Raw genomic sequence first — 26,714 nt, 5'->3', positions numbered from 1 at the left:
CATATCTTCTTTATCCATTCATCAGTCAGTGTACGTTTGGGCTTTTTCCTTAAGTTTCAGCTATTGTTGATAATGCTGCTATAAACATCGGGATGTGTGTATCCCTTTAAATCTGTATTTTTGTATCCTTTGGGTAACTACCTACTGGGGCAATCGCTGGGTCATAGGTAGTTCTATTTTTAACCTTTTGAGGAACCTCCATACTGTTTTCCAGAGTGGCTACACCAGTTTGCATTCCCAAGTGCATACAAGTTTTAAAATATCAGGGCACCTGGGTGGCTCAATTGGTTTAGTGTCCAACTTCAACTCAGGTCATGATCTCATGGTTCGTTGGTTTGAGCCCCACATCGGGCTCTCTACTGTCAGCGTGGAGCCTGCTTCGGATCCTGTGTCTCACTCTCTCTGCCCCTCCCCCGCTCTCATTCTCTTTCTGTCTCAAAAGTAAATAAACATTAAATTTTTTTTTTTTTTACAGGCGCCTGGGTGGCTCAGTCAGTTAAGCATCCAACTTCGGCTCAGGTCATGATCTCACAGTTCGTGAGTTCAAGCCCCGCATTGGGCTCTGTGAGCCTGGAGCCTACTTCAGATTCTGTGTCTCCCTCCCTCTCTGCCTCTCCCCCATTCATGCTGTGTCTCTCTCTGTCTCTCAAATATAAATAAACATTTTTAAAAAACTTAATTTTTTTTTAATATCATAAAGTAACACTTATGTTTTGTAATGCTTTTTGCTTTAAAGTCTATTTTGTTATTTAACTACAATGACTTTTGGTTAGTGTTTTCATGTTATAATTTTTTCTACTTTTACTTTCAGTCTCTATGTACTTTTATATTTCAGATGTCTTTTTTAAACGGTATATTATTGTCTTTTTTCCAGTCTGAAAATCTTTCTTTTAATTGCATCATATAAACCACTTACATTTAATGTACTTACTGATATTAATAGATATAAGTTAACCATTGTACCAAGTTCCATCTCTGTGTCCTGTCTGACCTATGTTAGTTTTCTCTCCTTTAGGATTATTTTCTTATTTTTGCCCCTCTATTAGCTTAGAAGTTTTACACTTTTACTCTTCCTTAATGGTTTTCTGGCAATTATAGCCTACAGTCTTGGCTTATCAAAGGCTAATACTAATTTTGTACTTTTAATAGACTCCCCAAATAATGCCAGAATTTTAAATACATTTACTCCAGCTCTCTTGACTCATATGTTATTTGTCGATATGAATTAACAAGATATTACTATTTTTATGTAGTATTGATTTAAATTTACATACATATCTGTCATTTTATCTTTCTCTTTTCTCTTTCTTATCTCCAGTATTCCATCTGGGATCACTTTCCTGTTATCTGAAGAATGAAAGTATCATTCAATACTTTCTTTGGTTCATGCCTGCCAATGGCAAACCTGTTTTTATTTATTTGTAAAGGTCTTCATTTCACCTTCAATTTTGAAGGTATTTTTGCTGGTTACCAATTTTTTGGCTGGCATTTCTTTCAAGTCATTAAAGCCATCATTCTACCATTTTCATACCTCCATTGTTGCTAATGAGAAGCTATCAATCAGCCTAAATTTTGTTCCTTTCAAGGCATACTCTATTTTTTCTGGATACTTTTGTGATTTTCTTTGATTCTCTGCAAGTTCACTATTATGCATCTATGTGTGAGTTTCTTTTTATCCTGTTTGGGATTTCTTGGACTTAGATCTATGGATCAATGTCTTTCATCAGTTCTGAAAAAATCCTCAGTTGTATTCTCAAAAGTTGCCTCTGAACACTTCCATTTCTCTTTTCCTTCTGGAACTCCAAGTAAACATTTGTTAGATCTTGATCATGCCCTCCCATCTGTGTTTTCCATCTTTTTGAATACCTGTGCAGTTTTATGGATAGTTTCTTCTGAAATAATTTGTAGTTCTTTAATTCTCTTTTGAGCCACATCTAATCTGATACTAAAGCCATCCATTGAGATTCTAATTTCAGCAAAGTGTTTTTGTAGTTTTAGAATTCCCTTTTTTCACTTTTTCTGATTTCTGGCTTCCTGTTGAATTTTCAAGATTTCGATTTTTTTTAATCTGAATTCACTAAGCATTGTGGTTTAATAATCTTTATCTGATGATTCAGATAATTGAAGGCCAACGGATTTGTGTTGGCTGTTGTCTCTACTGCTTCTTACTTATAATGTCCTTTTTTCTTATATTCCTGGTCATCTCTCTCTGTGGACATTGTACGTGAACAATTGTTGGTTGAAATAATTTGGGGCCTAGGATGATGTATGCTTACTCCAGAGATTTTGTTTTCCTTGGTCAGGGCTTATAAGGGTTCTTCTTGGCTGGAACCACCATAATCTATTCAAAGCTTAAAGTTTACTAGTCCACCTAGATGTTGCAAAGCCAAACTAAAAGACTTTATGAGAGCTAGTTTATTTCCAATTTACACTTACCCTTTAACTGAAACATTTGAGGTTCCTAGTATCATATGGGTGATGGTTTGTTAGGAAACTCCCCCCCCCCTTGTAATAAGCCTTGGGTTTGATTTTTGTTACTCTAGTGTCTTGAGTCAGCAGTAGATTCAACTCAGTTTGGCACTGTTGTATCACTTAACTTCTATTCTTAACCAAAGATGCTCTCAAGACAAAGTTAACCATATGAGTACTAAAAGAAAACATGGGTGAATTCCTCTCTGACTTCATGTAGGAAATGAATTCTTAACTATGAATCAAAATCTAGATTCAATAAAAGAAAAGTTTGATAAATTTGACTTTTTTATGCATGGCAGAAATATATTATATACAAAGAAGAAAAGCAACTCACAAGCTCGAAGTAAATATTTGCAACATATATAACATAAAGGCATAATATAATTGATGTAAAAAGAATACTGAAACCTGAGGGGAGAAGGACCAACCCAATAGAAAAATGTAGAAAACACATGAACAGACAATTTACAATGATATTAAAACTCAATAAACATGCAAAGTAAAATACCATTGAGATCATGTTAGTGAAAAGAAGTATTCTAACACATGTTGGAGGAGGTGTGAAGAAACAAGCACTCTCCTATACTGCTGGTAGGAAAGCAAAACACGGGTCTAAGACTCAAGGGAGAGGATAGCCTGGTGATGGAGATTTGAGAATCATCTGTGCTTAGAGGGAAATGAACAGAAATAATTCAGGGAGAGAGAACGTGTGGACTGAGGAGAGAGGAGGCCCAGGAACACAGCTACTCAAGGTGGCAGCTCTACTTTGGCGGACACTACCACCAGAGCTCTGGAGTCTGGCAGAGCCTGTCTTGAAAGCAGCCTGTGGGATTCCGTTGCTGAGTGCTCTCGGCAAAGTCGGGTACCCTCCCTGCGATCAGCTGTCACACCTGGCAATGACGTACCTCTCAGAGGGATGCTGTGTGAGGACCTGAGATGTGCGCCAGGTAAAGCACCTGCGGTAAAGAAGCCTCTGGGCTGCCCTCTCGGCGACCCCCTTTTGCCACACTGCTCCCCACCGTCTGTGGCTGGCTGGTCCCTATGGGATGGGGATGAGGGGGCGGAGCGGGGTGGGGAACCGAGCTTGGGTGACGCGGCGCTCACGTGACCGGTCGGGCGCCGACGTGGGCAGCAGCCCCCGCGCCCGCCTGCTCACCCACCCTGCGGTCCGGTGCCTGCGCTGTCCGCTCCCGTCGCCCGCGCAGAACCAGCTCCCTGAGCCGCCCGGGCGGCGGGCGAAGGGCCAGCGGGCTTCGGCGAGCCCGAGGAGGCGCAGGCCTGGCCCGGGCCCCGCAGGTCCCGCAGGTCGGTGTGAGGGTGGTGCTGCCGGCGGCCCGGGCAGGGGTGGAGGTGGATGGGAGTAGGATCTGGGAGCAGCGCGCGGTGGGGAGGGGTCCGGAAGGTTGGGGAGGAGGGGGACGCGGCGGGGAGGTGGGCAGGTGAGGAGGGAGCATCTTGCAGCAGGCTCTGTCGCCTCCTCGACGCCCCTCCTCTGCGCTCTCCATACATTTTTGGACCTGAAATGGGAGGGGGGCGCCCCCGCAGTGCGACAGTGAAATGTAGACAGACATATTCTAGAAATAACCCCCTCTCACACTCTGCACCTAAGTGGAAATATTGACCTCCGCAAAAAGAGGGTGAGGGCGGGCGGCTTGTCTGCAGGGGAGGGGGTCACAGAGATCCAAACAGTTTGGACAGCATCCTGGTCTGGAGCCTGAGGCCTGGAAAGTAATGGCGGCTGGGATGCGGGGGAGGTAAGCGAGGGAAATGTTGCATGAGGAGGGCCCAGATTCAGGAAAGAAACATCAATTTGCTGAGAGCAAATTGCTGAGACGTCCTGCCCCTGTCTTCTGTCTGTCTGCAGGTCTGTGTGTCTGTCCCCAGCATTCTGCAAGACTAGAAAAATAGGAAGAACCTGTTCAGAATCCCTGCGGGTGAGTGAAAGGAGGGAGGGACACTGGACAAAAACAGTGAGGGGAGGGTGTAGAAAGCACAGCTTGGGCAGAATTTGAGAGCCCCACTGCCCATCCCCCACCACATATATTGCACACACCCCACCACGCTTTAGGATGGTAGAGAAGATGGTAGGGCCTGCCAAGGAAATGGTTGGCTCTCAAGTGTGGGATGAATTGTGGGGTAGAGGGTGGGCAGAAGACACACTTGGAGGGCTGGGCCAGGTCAAAGGACCCCAGCCAAGGGGAAAGATGCCAGTACTATCAGGACCTGCATTCCACCTCCAAGCCCTCAGTCTCCCTTGTCTTCTTTATCTTCTCTTCCCCTTACCACCTCACCACACCCCCCAGTACAGGAAAAGAAGGGGAAATCTCAACATGGAAAAACTCTACAATGAAAATGAAGGAAAGCTGGAAATCGAGGGAAAGCCAGAAGATGAAGTAGATACAGAAGATGAAGGAAAATCAGATGAGGAAGAAAAGCTGGAAGTGGAGGGGAAGCCAGGGCATGAGGGAAAGCTCCAGAATGAGGGTCGGCCAGATGATGAGGGACAACCAGAAGATGAGGGAAAGCAAGAAAAGCAGGGCAAGTCTGAAAATGAGGGAAAACCACACAGTGAGGGCAAGCCAGAATCCCTGGCAAAGGCTGAGAGTGAGTCGCGGGCTGCCGAAAAGCGCCCAGCTGAAGATTATGTGCCTAGGAAAGCAAAAAGAAAAACGGACAGGGGGACAGACGATTCCCCCAAGGACTATCAGGAGGACTTACAGGAAAGGCACTTGGGCAGTGAGGAGATGATGAGAGAATGTGGAGATGTGTCAAGGGCTCAGGAAGAGCTAAGGAAAAAACAGAAAATGGGTGGTTTTCATTGGATGCAAAGAGATGTACAGGATCCCTTTGCCCCAAGGGGGCAACGGGGTGTCAGGGGAATGAGGGGCGGAGGTAGGGGCCAAAGGGGCTTACATGATATCCCGTATCTTTAATGTCTTTGGCGTTCATTTCTGATTTCTCTAATGAGAATATTGCTGATCCTGCTTTTCCTGGCAGGCATTTGCCAGGCTATGTGCTTTAAACTTAGGCTGATACTTTGCTTTAGGTGTCACTCTTGTTACCAGCAGCCTTTTGATCCAACTACAGTGTCCTCTGTCTTTTAGTAGGGGATTTTCACCCATGTGCATGGAAAAGATGTTCATGGTACATTGTAAAATAACAATAAAGAAAAAACAGTTTTCAGAACCACATATACAGTATCGGCCCATTTTTGTAAAAATATAAATGTTTGGGGCACCTGGGTGGCTCAGTCGGTTAAACATCTGACTTTGGCTCAGGTCATGATCTCACAGTTCATGGGTTTGGGCCCCACATCAGGCTCTGTGCTGACAGCTCAGAGCCTGGAGCCTGCTTCAGATTCTGTGTCTCTCTGCTCCTACCCTGCTTGTGCTCTGTTTCTCTCCTTTTCAAAAAATAAACATTAAAAACTTTTTTAAAAATATATAAATGTTTGCATAATGGCTTTGTGCATAGAGAAAGTTCTGAAATGTGTACGCTAAAAATTAGGTGATGGTTTTTCCTGCGTGGTAGCCAAAAATAGGTCTCATCTGTACTCAAACATAAGTCCAGTCACCTGACCCCTCCATGCCATTCCTCTGTGAGCGTGCCCATTCCCGTGCCTTCCAGAATGTAAAATGATAAGTAAAACTTGTGTTATCTCTGGGATTCATAGCTAGAGAAATCAACCTGGTGGTTATAACAACAGATCCAGTGCTGTAAAAGTCAGTCTTGTCATCTGTGAAATGGGAATAAAACTTAACCTCACAGATTGCTGAGTGGATCAGATGGGATACTGAGTATGTGAGCTATGTTGGGCTGGCACCTTTGCAATAGTAGGACCCTGGACTGCCAGACACTCAGGAGAGGGCTGATTTTAGGTCTCACCTGTGCCTAGGAACAAGTCCAAGCAGCTGAGAAGAGGATGCCATCTTTCTCTGGATATCTGCTGGGCATTCTTGTTCTGCTCTGCTCTGTATCCTCTGCTAACAGCTATTGACATGGAGTCCTCATGATGACAAAGCCCCTCTGATTCCCTATAGTCCCCAAAGGGCCAAAGTACCTACTGGACTGCCATAGGAGTGTGGATAAAACCCCTCTCCCAACTTCAGAATTGTGCCTGCTCAGATGGTAGTGCCCCACACAGCTACTTGGGCCTCCCTGTATTACATAGTTCTGAGCACAGTCATTACCATTTTTAGTTCATTTTATATGTGCTTAGAGTTTGTTTTTGTTTTTTTTTTTTTTCTCTCTTCAAAGGACTCGGATATTAGGTGTCCGCTAGGGGCCTGTGTCCTGAGACTAATCTATGGAGCACACAGTAGATGATGATTTGAACTGAATATTACACTACAGTACCCCAGGTAAACCATGTCTAAACTTACATACACCTTTCTTAGTGTGAGTTTTCTAAAAAGTCTCCAGGCTGGCTAGTTATATAAAATCAAAAGACCTGTCCACACATAATCACAGAGGTTACACAACTGAGTTTCAAGCTGAAAATACCCCTTTCCATTGCAAACTAATTCCAACTGAAAACGGTACTAGTAGTACTCTTAAAAAAATTAAAAACTCTCAATGTTAGGCATTTTCTTTAACCCACCAGTATGTACTTTGATCAAAACACTTTCTTATTCATCCTGATATCCCTTACACTGCCCTTTACACATGTGCTTAATAAATTGATTGGATCAGGAGCCCTGAGTTTAAACAGATAATTGTTCATGGATTAGAAGACTCAATAGTGTTAATATGGAAATAAATTCTCTCTAAAACTAATCTGTAAAGTCGATGCCATCCCAATAGAAATCCCAGAAAACTGGGATTCTAAAAGTTATATGGAAAGCGCAAAGGACATAAGATAGCCAGAATATTTTGAAAATGAAGAATAAAATTGGAGGACTCACTGCCTGACTTCAAGACTAACTAAAGCTACAGTAATCAAGACTGTGTAGTACTGGCATAAGGATAGACTTATAGATCAATGGAATAAAACAGACATTCCAGAGATAGATCCACATATATATAGTCAATTCATTTTTTAACAAGATCCCAAAGTGGGGAGCCTGGGTGGCTCATTCGGTTATGTGTCCGACTTTGGCTCAGGTCATAATCTTGCAGCTCATGAGTTCGAGCCCTGTGTTGGGCTCTGTGCTAACTGCTCAGAGCCTGGAGCCTGTTTTGAATTCTGTGTCTCCCTCTCTTTCTGCCCCTCCCCCACTCGCACTCTCTCTTAAAAATAAGTAAACAAAAAAAATTTTTTAAAGATCCCAAAGTAATTCGATGGAGAAAAAGATACTTGTCAATAAATGATTCTGGAACAATTAGATGTTGTCTTAGTTCTGGCTGCTATAACAGAAATACTATAGACTGTGTGGCTTAAACAACATTTATTTCTCACAGTTCTGGAATCTGGGAAGTCTAAGATCAAACCACAGGTAATTTGGTGTCTGGTGTGAGGCCTTATTCCTGGTTCATAAAAAGATGTTTTCACATGACATAAGGTGCAAAGGAGATTTCTGGTGTCTTTTTTTAAATGTTTATTTATTTCTAAGAGATAGAGAGAATGAGGAAGATGGAGAGGGAGAGAGAGAATCCCAAACAGACTTTGCGCTGTCAGCGTAGAACTCAATGTGGGGCTCAAACTCATGAACCCTGAGATCATGACCTGAGCCAAAATCAAGAGTTGGACACTTAACCAACTGAGCCACCCAGGCGCCCCTCTGGGGTCTCTTGTATAATGGAACTAACCACATTCATGACAGCTCCACCACATGATCTAAACACTTCCCAAAGGTCCCACCTCCAAACACCATTGGATGTTAGGATTTAACATACAAATTTTGGGGTTACACAAATATTCAGTCTGTAGCAGACATCCATATACAAAAACAACCTACCCTTGCCTCATACCATATACAAAATATGAAGTCAGAATGGTTCAAATCAAAATGCAAAACCTAAAATTATTAAAACTTTATTTAAAAATAGGAAAAAAATATGGAATAGTCTGTAGCTGCAAAGTAAAATATTGATTATTTAATGTTTTAGTGGTTTAAAGACTTTGAAATTATTTTTCTGCCACTATCTACTTAATACGTTCCAGTTTTTCCTACTAAGAAATAGAAAAAGGAAAATGCTAGTGATAAAACATTTAAATGCAGACAATAAGGGGCACCTGGGTGCCTCAGTCAGTTAAGCATCTAACTCTTGATTTCAGCAATGCTCTCTCTCTCCCCTGCTCACCTTCTCTAAATAAATAAATAAATAAATAAATAAATAAATAAATAAACAAACAACAAACAAACAAATAAAATGCAAAGAATAAAATTTAAAATATTGTTAGAGGAGCACCTGGCTGGCTCATTTGGTGGAGCTTTACAGCTCTTGATCTTGGGGTTGTGAGTCCAAGCGTTTGTGAGTTCAAGCCCCATGTTGGAGGTAGAGATTATTTTTAAAATACATGAAATAAAATATTGTCAGAAAAATAGGAATAAAGGGGTAATCTTGGGTTAGGTAAACATTTCATAGGGGTGCCTGGGTGGCTCAGTCAGTTAAGCATTCTGACTCTTGATTTCAGCTCAGGTCATGATCTCATTGTTTGTGGGATCAAGCCCCGCATCCAGCTCTGCGCTGATAAGACAGAGCCTGCTTGGAATTCTTTCTCTCTGTGTCTCTCTCTGTCCCTCCCCCACTCATGCTCCCTCTTTCTCTTTCTCAAATAAACATTTTTTAAAAAATTATTCAGAGCTTGGCTCTCTGAGCCCCTCCCTGTCTGTACAGAAGTCTGGTCATCTCAATTACTTTTTCAAAAGTTTATTTATTTATTTTGAGGCAGAGAGCAAGTGAGTAAGGGGCAGAAAGAGAGAGAGACAGAATCCCAAGCGCAGAGCCCATTGCGTGGCTCAAACCCATGAACGTGAGACCAAGTTCTTGCCTGTTTCCAACCACTGGGAGGATCTTGACATCTAAAGGCTACTAGGACACATTCCCTTCTAAATGGCCCATATCTATATATTCAGATAGTGAGTGTACCTACTGGGGGCGTCTGCCACAGAGGAAACTCTCAATAATTGGGAGACAAAAGACGACCATCTCTGTAGATATCATCCAGTTTTTCCTCCCAACAATCCCAATGTTTGCTCAGTGAGCCCATGTAAAGTGGCCAGGGAAGCAAGAACAGAGCTATGCAAGAGTGCAACAATATTGACTCTCCTTACCAACCTGATCTGACTACTGTCACAGCTGAGTACAGAACCTGCCAACAGCAGAGGCCAGTGCTAAGACCCTAATATGGCACCATCCGGGGGTACCAGACATCCACTTGGGAAACATTGATTACAGTGGACCTCTTCCACCACAGAAAAATGGTGCTTTGTCTCTAAATGAAAATAGTTACACTTTCTTAGATACCAGTTTTATTGAGATATAATTCACATGCCACAAAATTCACCCCCTCTTTAAAGTATACAGTCCAGTTATATTAGTAAATTCACTGAGTCGTGCAACCATCACGTTTTAGAATATTCTCACCATCTCCCAAAGAAAACCTGTATGTTATCAATCACTACATATTCTACTCCACCACCAACCTCACCCTACCCAGTAACTGGCAACCACTAATCTACCTTCTTGGCTCTATGGATTTGGCTATTGTGGACATTTCATACAAATGGAATCACACAACATGTGTTCTTTCGTGACTGGCTTCTTTTACTTAACATAATGTTTTCAAAGTTCATCTATGTTGCAGCATGTATCAGTACTCCATTCCTTTTTACTGCCTATTAATGTTCCATTAGATGGTATATCACATTAATTCATTCATTCATCTGTTGATGAACATTTGAGTTGCTTTCATTTTTGATTATGATGAATAATGGTGCTATGAACATTTGTGCAAAAGCTGTTGTTCGAACACGTTTTAATTCTTTGAAGTATATATGTAGGAGTAGAATCCTGGGTGATATGGTAACTCTATTTTAACATTTTGTGGAACTATCAAATGTATTTCAAAGTGGCTGCACCATTTTACATTCCTACCAACAATGTATGAGTTTCCAATTTCTTCACATTCTCACCAGGACTGTTACAGTCTTTTTATTTTATCTATCCCTATTGATATGAAGTGGTATCTCACTATAGTGTGATTTGCATTTCCATAATAGGTAATGATATTGCACATGTTTTCATGAGCATAGTCACCACCATTTGTATATCTTCTTTAGAGAAAGGTCTACTCAAAACATTTGGCCACTAAAAAATAAATTCAGTTACTTGTCCTTTAAATGGTGATTTAAGAGATCTTTATATGTTCTGGGTAAAAGTCCCTTGTCAGACATTTGATTTGCAAGTATTATCTCCCATTCTGTAGGTTGATTTATAACTTTGTGGATGCTGTCTTTTGAAGCACAAAAGATTTTCATTTTGACTAAGCCCAATTCATCTATTTTATCTGTCATTGCCTATGCTTTTAGTGTCATGAGAGTATTATAGGCTTAGCTCTTATACATAGAACTATGATTCATTTTTAGTTTTTTTAGGATGTGAGGTACGGGTTCAAATTAATTATTTTGCATGTAGCTATCTAGTTGTCCTAGCACCATTTCCTGAAAAAAAAAAACTATTTTTTCTCCCATTGAATTGTCTTGGCACATTTGTCAAAAATCCATTGACCATAAGTATGAGGGTTTAGTTTTAGACTCTGAACTATATTTAGGGTTTAGTTCTAGACTCTGAACTATATCTATATGTCTATCCTTATGCAAGTACCACACTGTCTTGATTATTGTAGCTTTGTACTAAATTTGGAAATAGAGAACTCTGAGGCCTCCAATTTTCTCTTTTTTCAATATTGTTTTGAATATTCTGGGTATTTTGGATGTCCAAAAAATTTTTGAGATCAACTTGTCAAGTTCTGAAAAGGTGTCAGCTGGAACTTTGATAGGGGTTGCAGGAAATCTGCAGGTCAGTTTGGAAAGTATTGCCAAGTTAACAATATTAAGTCTTCCAATCCATGAACACAGAATATCTTTACATTTATTTAGGTCTGATTTAATTTCTTCAAACATTTAAAAATTTTTCCAGTGTACAATGCTTGCATTTCTTTGGTTATATTTATTCTCAAAAAAAAATATTCTTTTGGGGGAGCCTAGGTGGCTCAGTCGGTTAAGTGTCCAACTTTGGCTCAGGTCATGATCTCATGGTTAGGAAGTTCGAGCCCCACATCGCATCATTAGTGGGGAGCCCACTTTGGATTCTCTGTCTCCCTCTCTCTCTGCCCCTCCCCCACTCATACTCTGTATCTAAAATACAAATATTTAAAAGAATTATTCTTTTGGGGGCACCTAGGTGGCTCAGTCAGTTAAGTGTCTGACTTTGGCTCAGGTCATGATCTCACAATTCATGAGTTTGAGCCCCATGTCAGGCTCTGTGCTAACAGCTCAGAGCCTACTTTGGATTCTATGTCTCCCTCCCTCTCTGCCCTCCCCCACTCATGCTCTGTCTCTCTCTCTCTCAAAAATAAACATTAAATTTTTTAAGTACTCTTTTTTATCCTATTGTAAGTAGAATATTTTCTTAATTTTCATTTTCAGATAGTTCATTGCTAGCACATAGAAATACAACTCATTTTGTATGTTGTGGTATTCTGCAACTTTTTTGAATACACTTAATAGTTCTAAAAGCTTTCTTGTGTGTGCATACCTTAGGAATATTATTTACAAGATCATGCTGTCTATGAGCATAAATTTACTTCTTCCTTCAAATCTAGAGCCTTTTATTTTTTATTTTTAATTATTTACTTTTTTACCTAATTGCCCTGATAGAGCCTCCAGTACAATATGGAATAAATGCATGGGGCTAAAATATTCTTGCTTTGTTCCTGATCTTAAGGAAAAATCATTAAATCTTTCATTATGAAGTATAACATAAGGTGTAGTTACATTATATCTTTGTCAGGTTGAGGAAGTTCCCATTTTGTCAAATGCTTCTTCTGTGCCTAGTGAGATGATGGTTTCTTTCTTTATTGTATGAATATGGCATTTTATGTTGATTGATTTTCAGATGTCAAAGAGCTTGCATTCCTGGAGTGAATTCCACTTGGTCATGGTATCCTTTATATATGATGCTGGATTATTTTGTTAGTATTCTGTGTCTATATACATAAGGGACATTGTTTAATAGTTTTCTTTCTTGATATTTTTATCTGGTTTGGTATCAGGGTATTTCTCACATTATTGAATGTGTTTAAATGTGTAATAATAAATAATAAATGTGTAAACCTAGACGTTTATTAATTTTTCTTTAAAATTTTAGTAGAATTGGGGTGCCTGGGTGGCTCAGTTGGCTAGGCGGCTGACTTTGGCTCAGGTCATGATCTCACAGTTTGTGAGTTCAAGCCCACGTAGGGCTCTGTGCTGACAGCTCAGAGCCTAGAGCCTGCTTCAGATTCTGTGTCTCCCCCTCTCTCTCTGCCCCTCCTCTGCTCTGTCTCTCTTTCACTCTCAAAAATAAATAAACATTAATTTAAAAAATAAATAAATAAAAGTTTAGTAGAATAAACCAGTGAATCTGTCTGGGCCTGGGCTTTTCTTTGTGAAGTTTTTTGATTACTAATTCCATCACTTTACTTGATATAGGTCTATTCAGATTTTCTAATTCTTCTTGAATCAGCTTCAGTACAGTATATCTTTTTTTAAAATTTTTATCTTTGAGAGAGAGAGACAGAGTGAGAGCAGAAGAGGGGCAGAGATAGAGAGGGAGACACAGAGTCCGAAGTAGGCTCCAGGCTCTGAGCTGTCAGCACAGAGCCTGACATGGGGCTCAAATCCACAAACTGTGAGATCATGAACTGAGGCGAAGTTGGATGATCAACCAACTGAGCCACCCAAGTGCCCCAGTAGAGTGTATCTTTTAAGAAAATGTCCATTACTTATAGGTTATCTAGTTTGTTGACTTGTAACTGTTCACAGATTTCCCTTACAATCCTCTTCATTTTTGTAAGGTCAGCAGTGATGTCCCCACTTTTGTTCCTGATTTTAATAATGAGAGTCTTGTTTTTTCATAGTAAGTGTAGCTAACAGTTTGTTAATTTTGTTGATCTTTTTAAGGAACCAATTTAGTTTCATGGATTGTCTCTATTTTCCTATACTCTATTACATTTATTTTCACACTAATCATTATTATTTCCTTCCTTCTGTTTGCTTTCATTTAGTTTGTTCTACTTTTTTTCCAAATAATTATGTTAAGCAATAGAATAAATCTCAAAATACCTAAAAGGATTAAAATCATACAAAATATGTTCTATGACCAAAATGGCATGAAATTAGAAATCAATAACATGACCTCATGTGGGGAATTCACAAATATTAAGGAAATTAAAAACACACTCCTAAATAACCAATAGGTCAAAAAAGGGGGAGGGGGATTACAGAATCACTTGAGATAAAGAAACTGAAAACACTACATACGAAAACTTATGGATGCAGCTAAAGCAGAGCTTAGAGGAAAAGTTGTAGCTGTAAACACCCATATTTTAAAAAGAAGAAAGATCTCAGTAACTAGTCTTCCACTACTCAAGAAACTGGAAAGAGAATACCAAACTGAACATAAAGCAAATTAAAAAAGGAAATAATAAAGATTAGAACAAAAATTAATGAGATAGGGAACACAAAAACAAAGAACATCAATGACTTGAACTTTTCTTCTTTGAAAAGAACAACAAAGGCAACAAATCATTAGATGCACTGACCAACAAAAAGAGAGAAAAAAAAGTGAGAAGATTCACATTACTAAAATCAGGAATGAAACAGAGGATACCACTATCAACCTTATACAAATAAAAATGATTGTAAGACAATACTATAAAAAATTGTATGACAATGAATCAGGTAACATAGATGAAATGGACATTCCTAGAAAGACTTAAACTACCAAAGCCAAGTCAAGAAGAAATACAAAGTCTGAATAGGGAATTTGTTATTTAAAAAACAAAACAAAACACCAAAAACTTCCTGCAAAGTAAAGCCCAGGTCCAGATAGATGCACTGGTGAAATCTACTGTGATATCGTGGCTTATAATAAAAACTATAGGGATGCCTGGGAGGCTCAGTTGGTTAAGCCTCTGATTCTTGATTTTGGCTCAGGTCATGATCTCATGGTTTGGTTTGAGATCAAGCCCCATGTTGAGCTCTGTACTGACAGCATGGAGCCTGCTTGGAATTCTCTCTCTCCTCTCTGCCTCTCTCTCTCTCTAAAATAAATAAACTTTAAATAATAATAATAGCAATAATAATAATAATAATAATAATAATAATAATAAATATATGTATTTGGTCTTTGTCCTGTTCCTGACACAGAGCTCCTAAAACCCTTGGAATTGCCTAAGTGATGAGAGCAATAAAGGTGTCTTATTATTCATAACAAGCCCTTTTCAACCATACCAGTTTATATTAATGAGCTGACCTTTGAAAAGTCCCTAGGGTGGAGGAGGCTGGTCGCCAAGTGAACTAACCATAATTAGAGGGATGAAACTTTCAGCCTATCCCTCACTCCCCCATCCCACCTCAGGAGAGGGTAAAGAGGCTAGAGGTTAATTGCCAATGGCTGATAATTTAATCAATCATGTCTATGTAATGAAGTCTCCATAAAAATCCCTGAATATGGGGTTCAAGAAGCTTCTCAGTTGGCAAACACACGGAAGTTTTGGTAGAGTAGCTCTCCCAGAGAAGGCATGGGAGCTCCACATCCTTTCCCACATACCTTGCCCTATTCGTGTCTTCTATTTGTCTGTTCCTGAGTTATATCATTTTATGATAAATTGGTAATCTAGTAAATAAAATGTTTTCCTGAGTTCTATGAGTTGCTCCAAATTAATTAAACCTGAGGTGGGGGTCATGGGAGCCTCCAATCTACAGCCAGTCAGAAGCACAGGTGTCCTGGAATTACAATTGACATCTGAAGTGGGGGTGGGTGCAGGGTTGTAGAACCACTCTACCTGTGGGATATGATGCTATCTCCTTATACACAGTGTCAGAATTGAGTTAACACACAGAACACCTAGTGAGTGTCGCAGAATTGCTTAATGTGTGGAAAGCCCACACAACTGCTGTCATAGTGAAATAGTGTTGTAGTAGAGTATTGAGAGTACACACAGAAGAGTGTGTTTTTTCTTTATATCTACCAATGTTTAAATAAATAAATGCCAGTACTTTACAAATCACCCAAAGTGTTGTTAAAAGATACACTTAAGCATATTAACATTTTTAAGAATTTGAGCAAACATCAATTCAAATCGAACAGTGCCACATTGGAAAAGGTTAAGAGTGCTCCATAGACTGGAGTGAGGGGCAGGATTTTTATAGAGAAGATGCAGAAGCAAAGTGAGAAAATTATTTAATTGGATATATCTTAAGTGGTTGCATTATCTGGGAAGCCTAATTGGCTGTTTGTGATTGTTTTCCTTAACCTTGAAGCATTTATAGGAATTGACTCTGGTTTAGGTTTTAGTTTGTTTAATTAGGCTACCAAGTCATTAGAGCCAGTTCGGTCTAATGACCTGTTTGTTCAATTACTTTAATAATTGCCTCCTTTTGGTCATCTTCTCATACATAAGAAATTAACCAAATTTTTGGTATTAGTGCCATTCTCAGTCACCATCAGGTTTAAACTATTCTTATCTCATGAAACTCATAGGTTATGATGTCAGGTTTGTGGAAGAATTGTTTTTGCAATGCATTTTGTTGTTCATCTTTTTGTTTCTTCAAGCACAGTGAGACCATCTGCTGTACTGCTGATAACTGTGAATATGTATTTAAGACCCATGAGAGAACACAACACACCAGGGAGACTACAATGATGATTATCACGGGATAAAACCAAAAGACTGAAGTATGCTCCTTAGTCAGGGGTCCCATGAACCAAACTAGTTGATATCAAATAAATTAAAGAATGTGCCTGAAGTGACATCAATCTGTTTCAGCCAAGTAGATTGTTTGTTAATTCCTTATATTTACTACAATACCAGAGGTGCTGGTCCAGGTAGAGTAGGAGGCATTTGCTGTGGCACAAACTCCTCCTTATTGAGCCAACAAGTAATCTAAAGTAAATCTATTACCTAAAACCACCAAAGCAAGAAAGCCTAGGGACTTTTATTGTGCACTTACAGCCTTAGTGTTAGATTAAGTGATAGTTGCCAGTTAAAGAGCATCATCGTCTTATGTGTTAACAGAGAAAAAGCAAGTAGCTAAAAGGCAAAAATAAATAAATACATAGTTTTCATATTAAAGATGAAGATCTTGATCCATGATATGGAGAGCTGTCCACCTCAAGATGTCATCTGTTTCTGGGGAGGAACTTCCCTAGTTAATATTAATGTTAGATCTCCACCTGGTGTTCAGTTCTCAGAGTCTGGTGGAGCCCTTTTTAATTGGGAGATGCGGAACTAAGGTTCAAGGCCCTGAAGTTTGGTGCCATATGGATAGTGAAGAGAACCTGGTATGATCCCTTTCAACAAGGATCCAGGGCACTCTGTTCTCAGGGATTCTAAATCAGAAAGTTGGGGAAAAGTTGGAAACATTAATCTGGAGAATTGTAGCCAGATATTTAGAAAAATTAGATCATTTTTCACTTGTACTACTACCCTCTCAACTCCCCAGAGCACCCCACATTACTGTTCAAGGTGTCCACATAAAATACAAACCTGACTGCAAAACAAAAATAAAAAATTAGAAAAATTTATAATCAAATCCAGTTTACAGATAGATAACAAAAACTCAAATAGGACTAGAATCAAATATTCACAAAAGTATGTTATAGTTTGCTACTGAAACAACTTTTCTCTCTACATTCATTCATTGGACTTTTTTTAAAGTTTTATTTAAATTCCAGTTAGTTGGGGTGCCTAGGTGGCTCAGTCGGTTCAGCGTCCAACTCTTGATTTTGGCTCAGGTCATGATGTCACAGCTGTGCAATCAAGCCCCAATTTAGGCTCTGGGCTGAGCCTGGAGTCTGCTTGGGATTCTCTCTCTCCCTCTCTCTCTGTCCCTTCCCCATTCACACACATGCTCTCTCACTCCCTCTCAAAATAAATATTTAAAAATAAATAAATTCAAGTTAGTTAAAATACAGTGTAATGTTAGTTTCAGGTATATGATATAGTGATTCAACACTCCCATACAACACACAGTGTTTATCACAAGTGTACTCCTTAATACCCATCACCTAATTTAGGCCACCCCCCCCCCACCTCCCCTCTGGCAACCATCAGTTTCTTCTATGAAGTTAACTGTCCCTTTCTTGGTTTGCCTCTATCTTTTTTTTTCCCTTTGCTCATGTGTTTTGTTTCTTAAATTCCACATGAGTGAAATCATATGGTATTTGTCTTTCTCTGACTGACTTATTTCACTTAGCAAAATAGTCTCTAGCCCCATCCATGTTATTGCAAATGGCAAGGTTTTATTCTTTTTTGTGGCTGAGTAACATTCCATTGTATATGTATTGCCACATCTTTATCTACTCATCAGTTGATAGACACTTGGGCTGTTTCCATAATTTGGCTATTATAGATAAAGCTGTTATAAACATCAGGGTGCATATATCCCTGTGAATTAGTACTTTTGTATTCTTTGGGTAAATACCTAGTAGAGCAATTGCTGGATTAGATTGGATTAAAATTTAGTGTTTATTTTTTGAGAAAGAGAGAGAGCACAAACAAGGTAGGGAGAGAGAGGGAGACACAGAATCTGAAGAGAGAGGGAGACAGAATCTGAGCTGTCAGCACAGAGCCAGATGCTGGGCTGAAACTCAGGAATTGCAAGATCATTACCTTAGCTGAAGTCGGACACTTAACCGACTGAGCCACCCGGGCACCCCCAGACTGGATTTTTAAAAGGCTCTCAAGGCTAGAAATCCAAGCCAAGGACTTGCCAGATGTCACCTGAAATAATCTATAGATTTGGGTGAATTCCTTTCTTCCCTAAAGGTCCCTGAAATACCCTGGTATTCATGGGGCCTCAGGATATGACCTTTCTTACCTGGTATGGGTGGGAACCCTGCAAGCAAAATATCAGGTGGTATTTCCAAGGGGCTTTATTGGCTCCATAAAGTCAACCTTAGTTCCTTAAAGCTGTCTAATAATATCTGATTTAATGCAGATCATTCTCAAATATGACATTCCATTGAAAACACTGGTAATACAATCAATGTTTTCAATTGTGTCTTGTTACAAGGAAAAAAGATTTTTGTTGAATGTATGCAAATTCTCATATTGCCCCCCCCCCAAAAGAAACACTAAGCGTTTCCAAATTCTGGAAGGATCACATAGGGATAAAAGATAAATATTTTGATTCTGCTTATAAAATAATAATTTACCAAATTGCTGTAAGTTTTAGAGCTTAAAAGAGAAAAAGGTTTCCTTAAATCTGGAAAATAAAACATTAAAGAAACAGCATTGTTTCAAATAAAAATACATAAAATTTATAATCATCCTCACCAGCTCTTTAAATACCATGTTAATTCTTGTTCTGCTTGAATCCAATTTTTCATTAGAGTTCTGGAAATTCTTTCTCAGTTTAGTGGTATGATCTTAAAATTATGAGAACAATGTATTCTAAAGTACTTGTCAGAGTCCTGTCCTGAATCTCTCTGAAAATGACACATTTCTGCAAAAGCATCAGAGTAAAACAATAATTGTCTGCAAATGACAAAATGAGTTAAAAAAAAAGGCTGTGGTTAAAGATCTGATGAGTTTATTTGAAAAGGTAATTTAGTTCTCTGTGGCATATGGCAATTTAAGATAATAATCGGATAATGAACAGATTGACAAATTCCCATGAACTTCAAACAATTCTGGAATACATATATATATCCATAGGTATATAACCTAAGAAGGCTTATCATCACTTCTTATTTGGCAATGCTTCCCATGTAATTAAACATATAAAATAAGCCTAATTAGTTTAACACCTCTCTTTTACAAGGGGAATAAAAAAAAAATATTTTGAGATTTTCTGGGGACCTCTAGAAAACATCAAAGTTAGTTTGTGGTCAAATGACTCTATTTTACATTTTATTTTGAAAAGTTGTCAAAAATGTCAAAAGATTTAAAATTTTATTAAATAGGATCCCATATCATTATGAAACAATACTTATTTATTTAACCAAAATGATAACAAAGGATTTTAATAGCAAATACAGAAGATTACAATGTTGTAAATAAAATACAACTCTTTTTTATAGTGAGAAGACTCAGTTCTCCCATGTAATCAAATACCTTGATAAAGTCAATAGGAAGCATAGGAAATTATTTTGGCAAGACACAAAATCTTTGCTTCTCAGGCAAATTACACAAAAGGTAACAAAAACATTTCACAATTTCTTATCAAGAGCCAACCAATAGTCCAAGAAAACTTTTTTTTTAACAGAGAGAAAAACAAATTATAATTTTGCACCATGTACTTTTGATATTAAGTTTCATTATTTAAAAACCTATAAACAAATCTATTCTAATCTTAGCCAGCTTGATCACACATAAAATTCCTTTCCTAAGATTCTTTTTGTACAAACTTTCTATCCATTCAGTTTTTGTCCTGTATTTTCCTCATTCTCATTCTGGAACAACCAGTCATTCTACTTTAGGACAAAATTAATTTCTTTTTCCCTTACCAAAAACAAGTCCTTCATATCTTTCCTTATCCAAAAAACACACCCTATTTTCTTTACCTACTTTTCATGCATAGTTGTTTCCTTTCACCCTGATTATTTCTAGTAGTTTTAATTTACATAAATTGACTAGCATTCTTAACTGTTAGAAACTGTAATTTCTTATTTATTTATTTATTTATTTATTTATTTATTTATTTAAGAGAGGGCACAAGTGAGCAAGGGACAGAGAGAGAGGGAGAGAGAGAGAGAATCCCACATTGGCAGCGTAGAGCCCAAAGTGGGGCTTGAGTTCACCCAATACGGGGCTTAAACCATGAACCATGAGATCATGACCTAAGCAGAAGTCAGATGCTTAAGCAACTGAGCCACCCAGGTGCCCCAGAAACTGTCATTTTAGTAAAAACTAAGAAGAAAGCAATGTGGACTGCCTATTGCACTAACACCATGGATTGACAAATTTATAAATATATTTCAAAGTTTCTAGAAGTGTATTCTTCCTCATAAAAAAGTTTTCAAAATAATCATGATTATATTAACAGCATGGTCAATGTAAGTCAATATAAGCCACCATATTAACAGAATGGAAGCCAAAAACCACAAGATCATCTCAATAAATGCAGAAAAAAAATTTTGACAATATCCAGCACCCTGTCATGATAAAAATATTCAACAAACTAGGAATACAAAATAACATCTTGAACTTGATAAAGGACATCTACCAAAAACATGCAAATTACATTACACTTAAGTGAGAAAGATAAAAATTTTCCCCTCTAAGAACAGAAACAAGATGGCAATGTCCTCTCTCACCATTTCTGCAGATTGTACTACAAGTTCTATCCAGGGCAATTAGTCAAGAAAAATAAATAAAAAGGCATCCAGTTAGGAAATAAATAAGTAAAAGGATCTCTATTTGAAGATAACATATTTTTGTATATAGCAAATCCTAAGGAATCCATTAAACATAATGAGAACTAATACATTAGTGGAACATTGTGAAAGGATACAATATCAATATATAAAAATCAATTGTATTTCTTTACACTAGAAATTAACAATCTGAGAATGAATTTAAGAAAATAATTCCATTGGGGCGCCTGGGTGGCTCAGTCAGTTAAGGGGCCGACTTTGGCTCAGGTCATGATCTCACGGGTTTGTGAGTTCGAGCCCCACATCAAGATCCGTGCGGACAGCTCAGAGCCTGGAGCCTGCTTCAGATTCTGTGTCTCCTCTCTCTCTGACCCTCCCCCACTTGTTCTCTCTCTCTCTCTCTCTCTCTCTCTCTCAAAAATAAAAATAAAAAATAAACATTTAAAAAAAAAGAAAATCATTCCATTTACAGTAACACCAAAAACAAAAACATTGCTAGAAATATATCTAAAAAAGGAAATGTCAGACTTATAAATTGAAAACACAAAACGTTGTTGAAATAAAATAAAGAAGACCTAAATAAAGGGAATACTCATGTTCATGGATTGAACGACAGTATTGTTCAAACGACAATATTTCCTAATTGATCTACAGATTCAATGCAATCCCTATCAAAATCCTATCTGGATTCTATGTAGAAAATGATAAAATAATTCCAAATTTATGGGATCCAGAACAGACACAATAATCTCAGAAAGAACCACATTAGCTATCTCATACTTCCTAATTTCAAAAGTTACTACAAAATAACAGGAATCAAGACAGTGTGGTACTGCCATGAAGATAAATACATAGATCAGTGGAAAATAATTGAGAGCCCAAACGCAAATCCTCATACTTAAGGTCAATTGATTTTTGACATACATGCCAAGAGAATTAACAGGGAAAGAACAGCTTTGAAACTAAAGTGGTGGAACAACTGGATATCCACATGCCACAGATTGAATTTACACCACTACCATCATAAATATACCAAAATTAATTCAACCTGGGTCATAAGTATTTTTTTGATAAAATTATTTTATTTTATTTTATTTTTTATTTACATCCAAATTAGTTAGCATATAGTGCATCAATGATTTCAGGAGTAGATTCCTTAATACCCCTTACCCATCTAGCCCATCCCCCCTCCCACAACCCCTCCAGTAACCTGCTGTTCTCCATATTAAGAGTCTCTTATGTTTTGTCCCCCTCCGTGTTTTTATATCATTTTGGCTTCCCTTCCCTTGTATTCATGTTCTGTGTCTTAAAGTCCTCCTATGAGTGAAGTCATATGATTTTTGTCTTTCTCTGACTAATTTCGCTTAGCATAATACCCTCTAGTTCCATCCGCCTAGTTGCAAATGGCAAGATTTCACTCTTTTTGATTGTTGAGTGATACTTATACCACATCGTTATCCATTCATCCATTGATGGACATTTGGGTTCTTTCCATACTTTGGCTATTGTTGATAGTGCTGCTATAAACATTGGGGTGCATATGTCCCTTCAAAACAGCACACCTGTATCCCTTGGATAAATACCTAGTAGTGAAATTGCTGGGTCATAAGGTAGTTCTATTTTTAATTTTTTGAGGAATATCCACACTGTTTTCCAGACTGGCTGCACCAGTTTGCATTCCCACCAGGTGCAAAAGAGATTCTCTGTCTCCGCATCCTCACCAACGTCTGTTGTTGCCTGAGTTGTTAATGTTAGCCATTCTGATAGGTGTGAGGTGGTATCTCATTGTGGTTTTGACTTGTATTTCCCTGATGATGAGTGATGTTGAGCATTTTTTCATGTGTCGGTTGGCCATCTGGATGTCTTCTTTGGAGAATTGTCCATTCATGTCTTTTGCCCATTTCTTCACTGGATTATTCGTTTTTTGAGTGTTGAGTTTGATAAGTTCTTTGTAGATTTTGGATTTAACCCTTTATCTAATATGTCATTTGTAAATATCTTCTCCCATTCTCTCAGTTGCCTTTTAGTTTTGCTGATTGTTTCCTTCGCTGTGCAGAAGCTTTTTATTTTGTTGAGGTCCCAGTAGTTCATTTTTGCTTTTGTTTGCCTTGCCTCTGGAGACGTGTTGAGTAAGAAGTTGCTGTGGCCAAGGTCAAAGAAGTTTTTGCCTGCTTTCTCCTTGAGGATTTTGATGGCTTCCTGTCTTACATTGAGGTCTTTCATCCATTTTGAGTTTGTTTTTGTGTATGGTGTAAGAAGTGGTCCAGGTTCATTCTTCTGCATGTCGCTGTCCAGTTTTCCCAGCACCACTTGCTGAAAAGACTGTCTTTATTCCATTGGATATTCTTTCCTGCTTTGTCAAAGATTAGTTGGCCATATGTTTGTGGGTCCATTTCTGGGTTCTCTATTCTGTTCCATTGATCTGAGTGTCTGTTTTTGTGCCAGTACCATACTGTCTTGATGATTACAGCTTTGTAAGAGATGCTAAAATCTGGGATTGTGATGCATCCTGCTTTGGTTTTCTTCTTCAGTATTACATTGGCTATTCAGGGTCTTTTGTGGTTCCATACAAATTTTAGGATTGCTTGTTCTAGCTTCGAGAAGAATGCTGGTGCAATTTGATTGGGACTGGCATTGAATGTGTATATTGCTTCGGGTAGTGTTGACATTTTGACAATATTTATTCTTCCAATCTATGAGCATGGAATGTTTTTCCATTTCTTTGTATCTTCTTCAATTCCCTTCATAAGCTTTCTATGGTTTTCAGCATACAGACCTGTTACATCTTTGGTTAGGTTTATTCCTAGGTATTTCATGATTCTTAGTTAGGAGATGCATTTTAAATTCAAAAACACAAAAAGGGTCGACTCGGTGGCTCAGTTGATTAAGTGTCCAACTTTGGCTCAGGTCATGATCTTATGGTTCATGGGTTCAAGCCCTGCGTCAGGCTCTGTGCTGACAGCTCAGAATCTGGAGCCTGCTTTAGATTCTGTGTCTATTTCTCTCTCTCTGCCCCTCCCCTACTTGCACTGTCTCTCTTTCTCTCTCTCTCTCTCAAAAATAAACATTTAAAAATTTTTTTTTAATTTTTTTTTCAACGTTTATTTATTTTTGGGACAGAGAGAGACAGAGCATGAACGGGGGAGGGGCAGAGAGAGAGGGAGACACAGAATCGGAAACAGGCTCCAGGCTCCGAGCCATCAGCCCAGAGCCCGACGCGGGGCTCGAATTCACGGACCGCGAGATCGTGACCTGGCTGAAGTCGGACGCTTAACCGACTGCGCCACCCAGGCGCCCCCAAAATTTTTAAATACAAATAGATTGAAAGCTAAAGGATAAAAACAATATATTATACAAACGGTAACCACAAGAAAGTTGGAATAGCTATAGTAATATCAGACAAAACAGACTTTAGAACAAAAAATGTTCATAGAGATAGAGGTATTTTATACCAATAAAAGGATCAGGGGCACCCAGGTGGCTTAATTGGTTGAGCATCTGACTCTTGATTTTGGTTCAGGTCCCAGTCTCATGGTATGTGGAATTGAGTCCCGTGTTGGGCTATGCGCTGACAGTGTAGAGGGTACTTGGGATTCTCTGCTCTCTCAGTCCCTACCCCTGCTCATGCTCTATAGCAAAATAAAAAATTTTTAAAAAGGGCCAATCCACCAGAAAGATATAACAGTTATATATGCACCTAACAGCATCAAAACACATGAGGAAAGACTAATAGAAATGAAGGGAGAAAGAAACAATTCAATTATAACTGTTGGAGACTTTCAACTTTTAATAATAGATAGAACAGGGGCTCTGGGTGTAGAGCCTGCTTGGGATTCTCTCTCTCTCTCCCTCTCTCTCTCTCTGCACCTTCCTCATTCATTCTCTCTCTCTCTCTCTCTCTCTCAAAATAAATAAATAAAAACTTTAAAAATATATAATAGAACAATTAGGCAGAAGATCAACAAGAAAATAGAAGCTTGGGGTATCTGGCTGGGCCAGTCAGTAGAGCATAAGACTCTTGATCTTGGGGAAATGAATTCAAGCCCCACATTGGGAGTAGAGATTACTTTAAAAAAAATAGAAGACTTGAACAAAATTACAAACCAACTAGACCTAATAGAAGTCTATAGAATATCTCACTGACCAGCAAGTGGGTATACATTCTTCTCAAGTGCACATGGAACATACTCCAGAATAGACCATATGCTAGGCAATAAAACAAACCACAATAAATTTGAAAGATTAGAAATACCACTAAGTTGTTTTCTTCTACTACAGAATAAAAGTAGAAAAAAAACAGAAAGAAATTTGGGAAAATCACAAATATGTGGAGATTAAACAACCACTCCTACATAACAAATGGATCAAAAAGAAATCAAATGGTAAATTATAAAGTATATTGAGATTAATAAAACTGAAGATATTACATACCAAAACTTATGGGATGCAGCTAAAGCAATGCCTATTGCTGTAAATGCCTATTAAAAAAGGAAGATCTCAAATCAATTACCTAACTTTCTACTGTAAGACCCTAAAAAAGAGCAAACTAAACCTAAAGCAAATAGAAGGAAGGCATTAAAAAAGACTAGACAGAAACTAATGAAACAGATAATAGAAAAAACAGAGAAAATCAATAGAACCAAAAGCTGATTCTCAGGGCATCTGGGTGGCTCAGTTGGTTGAGCCTATGACTTCAGCTCAGGTCATGATCTCATGGTTCATGAGTTTGAGCCCGATGTCGGGCTCTGTGCTGACAGCTCAGAGCCTAGAACTTGCTTCAGATTCTGTGTCTCCCTCTCTCTGCCCCTCCCCTGCTTGCAATCTGTCTCTCTCTCAAAAATAAATTTAAAAAAAACACATAAAAAAGCTGGTTCTCTATAAATATCACCAAAATTGACAAACATTTAGATTGATTACCCAGGGGAAAGAAAGAAAGAAAATTCAAATTACTAGAGTCAGAAATGAAAGAGAGGATATTACTACTGACTTTACAGAAATAAAAGGACTATGAAGGAATACTATGAATAAGTGTATGCCAATACATTAGATAACATAGACAAAATGGGCAAATTCCTAGAAAGACACAAACTACCAAAACTGACTCCAGATAAAATCGCAAATATGAACACACCTATAATAACAGAATTAATTAGTAAACAAAAATCTACTGAGATGGAAAAGTCTAGGTCTAGATGGCTTCACCAGTGAATTCTACCAAACATATAAAAATCAATGAGTATCACTTCTTCAAAAATTTTTCCAAAAAAAATAGAAGAGAATACTTCCTCACTCATTCTATGAGGCCAGTATTATTCTGTTACCAAAACCATACAAAGATATTACATGATGCATTTGAACAAGACTCAAAGCAAGTAAATGGTAAGCATGTTACTTCTGTCACTCCTAACAGTCAGCAGAGGCCACCCTTTTGGTTCTATTCAGAACTTACTTCCAACACAAAATCACATTCTAAAAAACACAAATGACCAAGAAACCCAATCATATCCTTTCTTACATGTGTTATTTCCTTATATTTGTCAACCACTTATATTTTTTTTAAATTTTTTTTCAACGTTTATTTATTTTTGGAACAGAGAGAGACAGAGCATGAACGGGGGAGGGGCAGAGAGAGAGGGAGACACAGAATCAGAAACAGGCTCCAGTCTCCGAGCCATCAGCCCAGAGCCCGACGCGGGGCTCGAACTCACGGA

The 26,714-nt window shown here is 38.4% G+C and overlaps 1 protein-coding gene across 5 annotated transcripts; it reads left to right on the top strand.

The window, feature by feature from the left end:
• The first annotated feature begins 3,603 nt into the window (after window positions 1-3,603).
• On the top strand, window positions 3,604-5,663 carry TCEAL3 (transcription elongation factor A like 3). 5 transcript variants are annotated; one of them, XM_040467293.1, is made up of 3 exons: window positions 3,604-3,777; window positions 4,337-4,406; window positions 4,781-5,663. In XM_040467293.1, exon 3 carries the CDS (start codon window positions 4,803-4,805, stop codon window positions 5,403-5,405), a length of 603 nt encoding a protein of 200 aa, XP_040323227.1. In that variant the 5' UTR covers window positions 3,604-3,777; window positions 4,337-4,406; window positions 4,781-4,802; the 3' UTR covers window positions 5,406-5,663. The 5 variants fall into 5 exon arrangements, with proteins under 5 accessions (XP_040323227.1, XP_040323226.1, XP_040323225.1 ...); XM_040467292.1 differs by having other exon boundaries at window positions 3,604-3,789; XM_040467291.1 differs by having other exon boundaries at window positions 3,605-3,777; window positions 4,776-5,663.
• The last annotated feature ends 21,051 nt before the right edge of the window (window positions 5,664-26,714 follow it).

Source organism: Herpailurus yagouaroundi, unplaced genomic scaffold (genome assembly GCF_014898765.1).
Source record: "Herpailurus yagouaroundi ecotype Mexico unplaced genomic scaffold, PumYag 67416, whole genome shotgun sequence".
NCBI classification, from domain to species: Eukaryota; Metazoa; Chordata; class Mammalia; order Carnivora; family Felidae; genus Herpailurus; species Herpailurus yagouaroundi.
The sequence above is the reverse complement of the archived record's forward strand: the minus strand, read 5'-3'. Positions and strand labels throughout refer to the sequence as shown.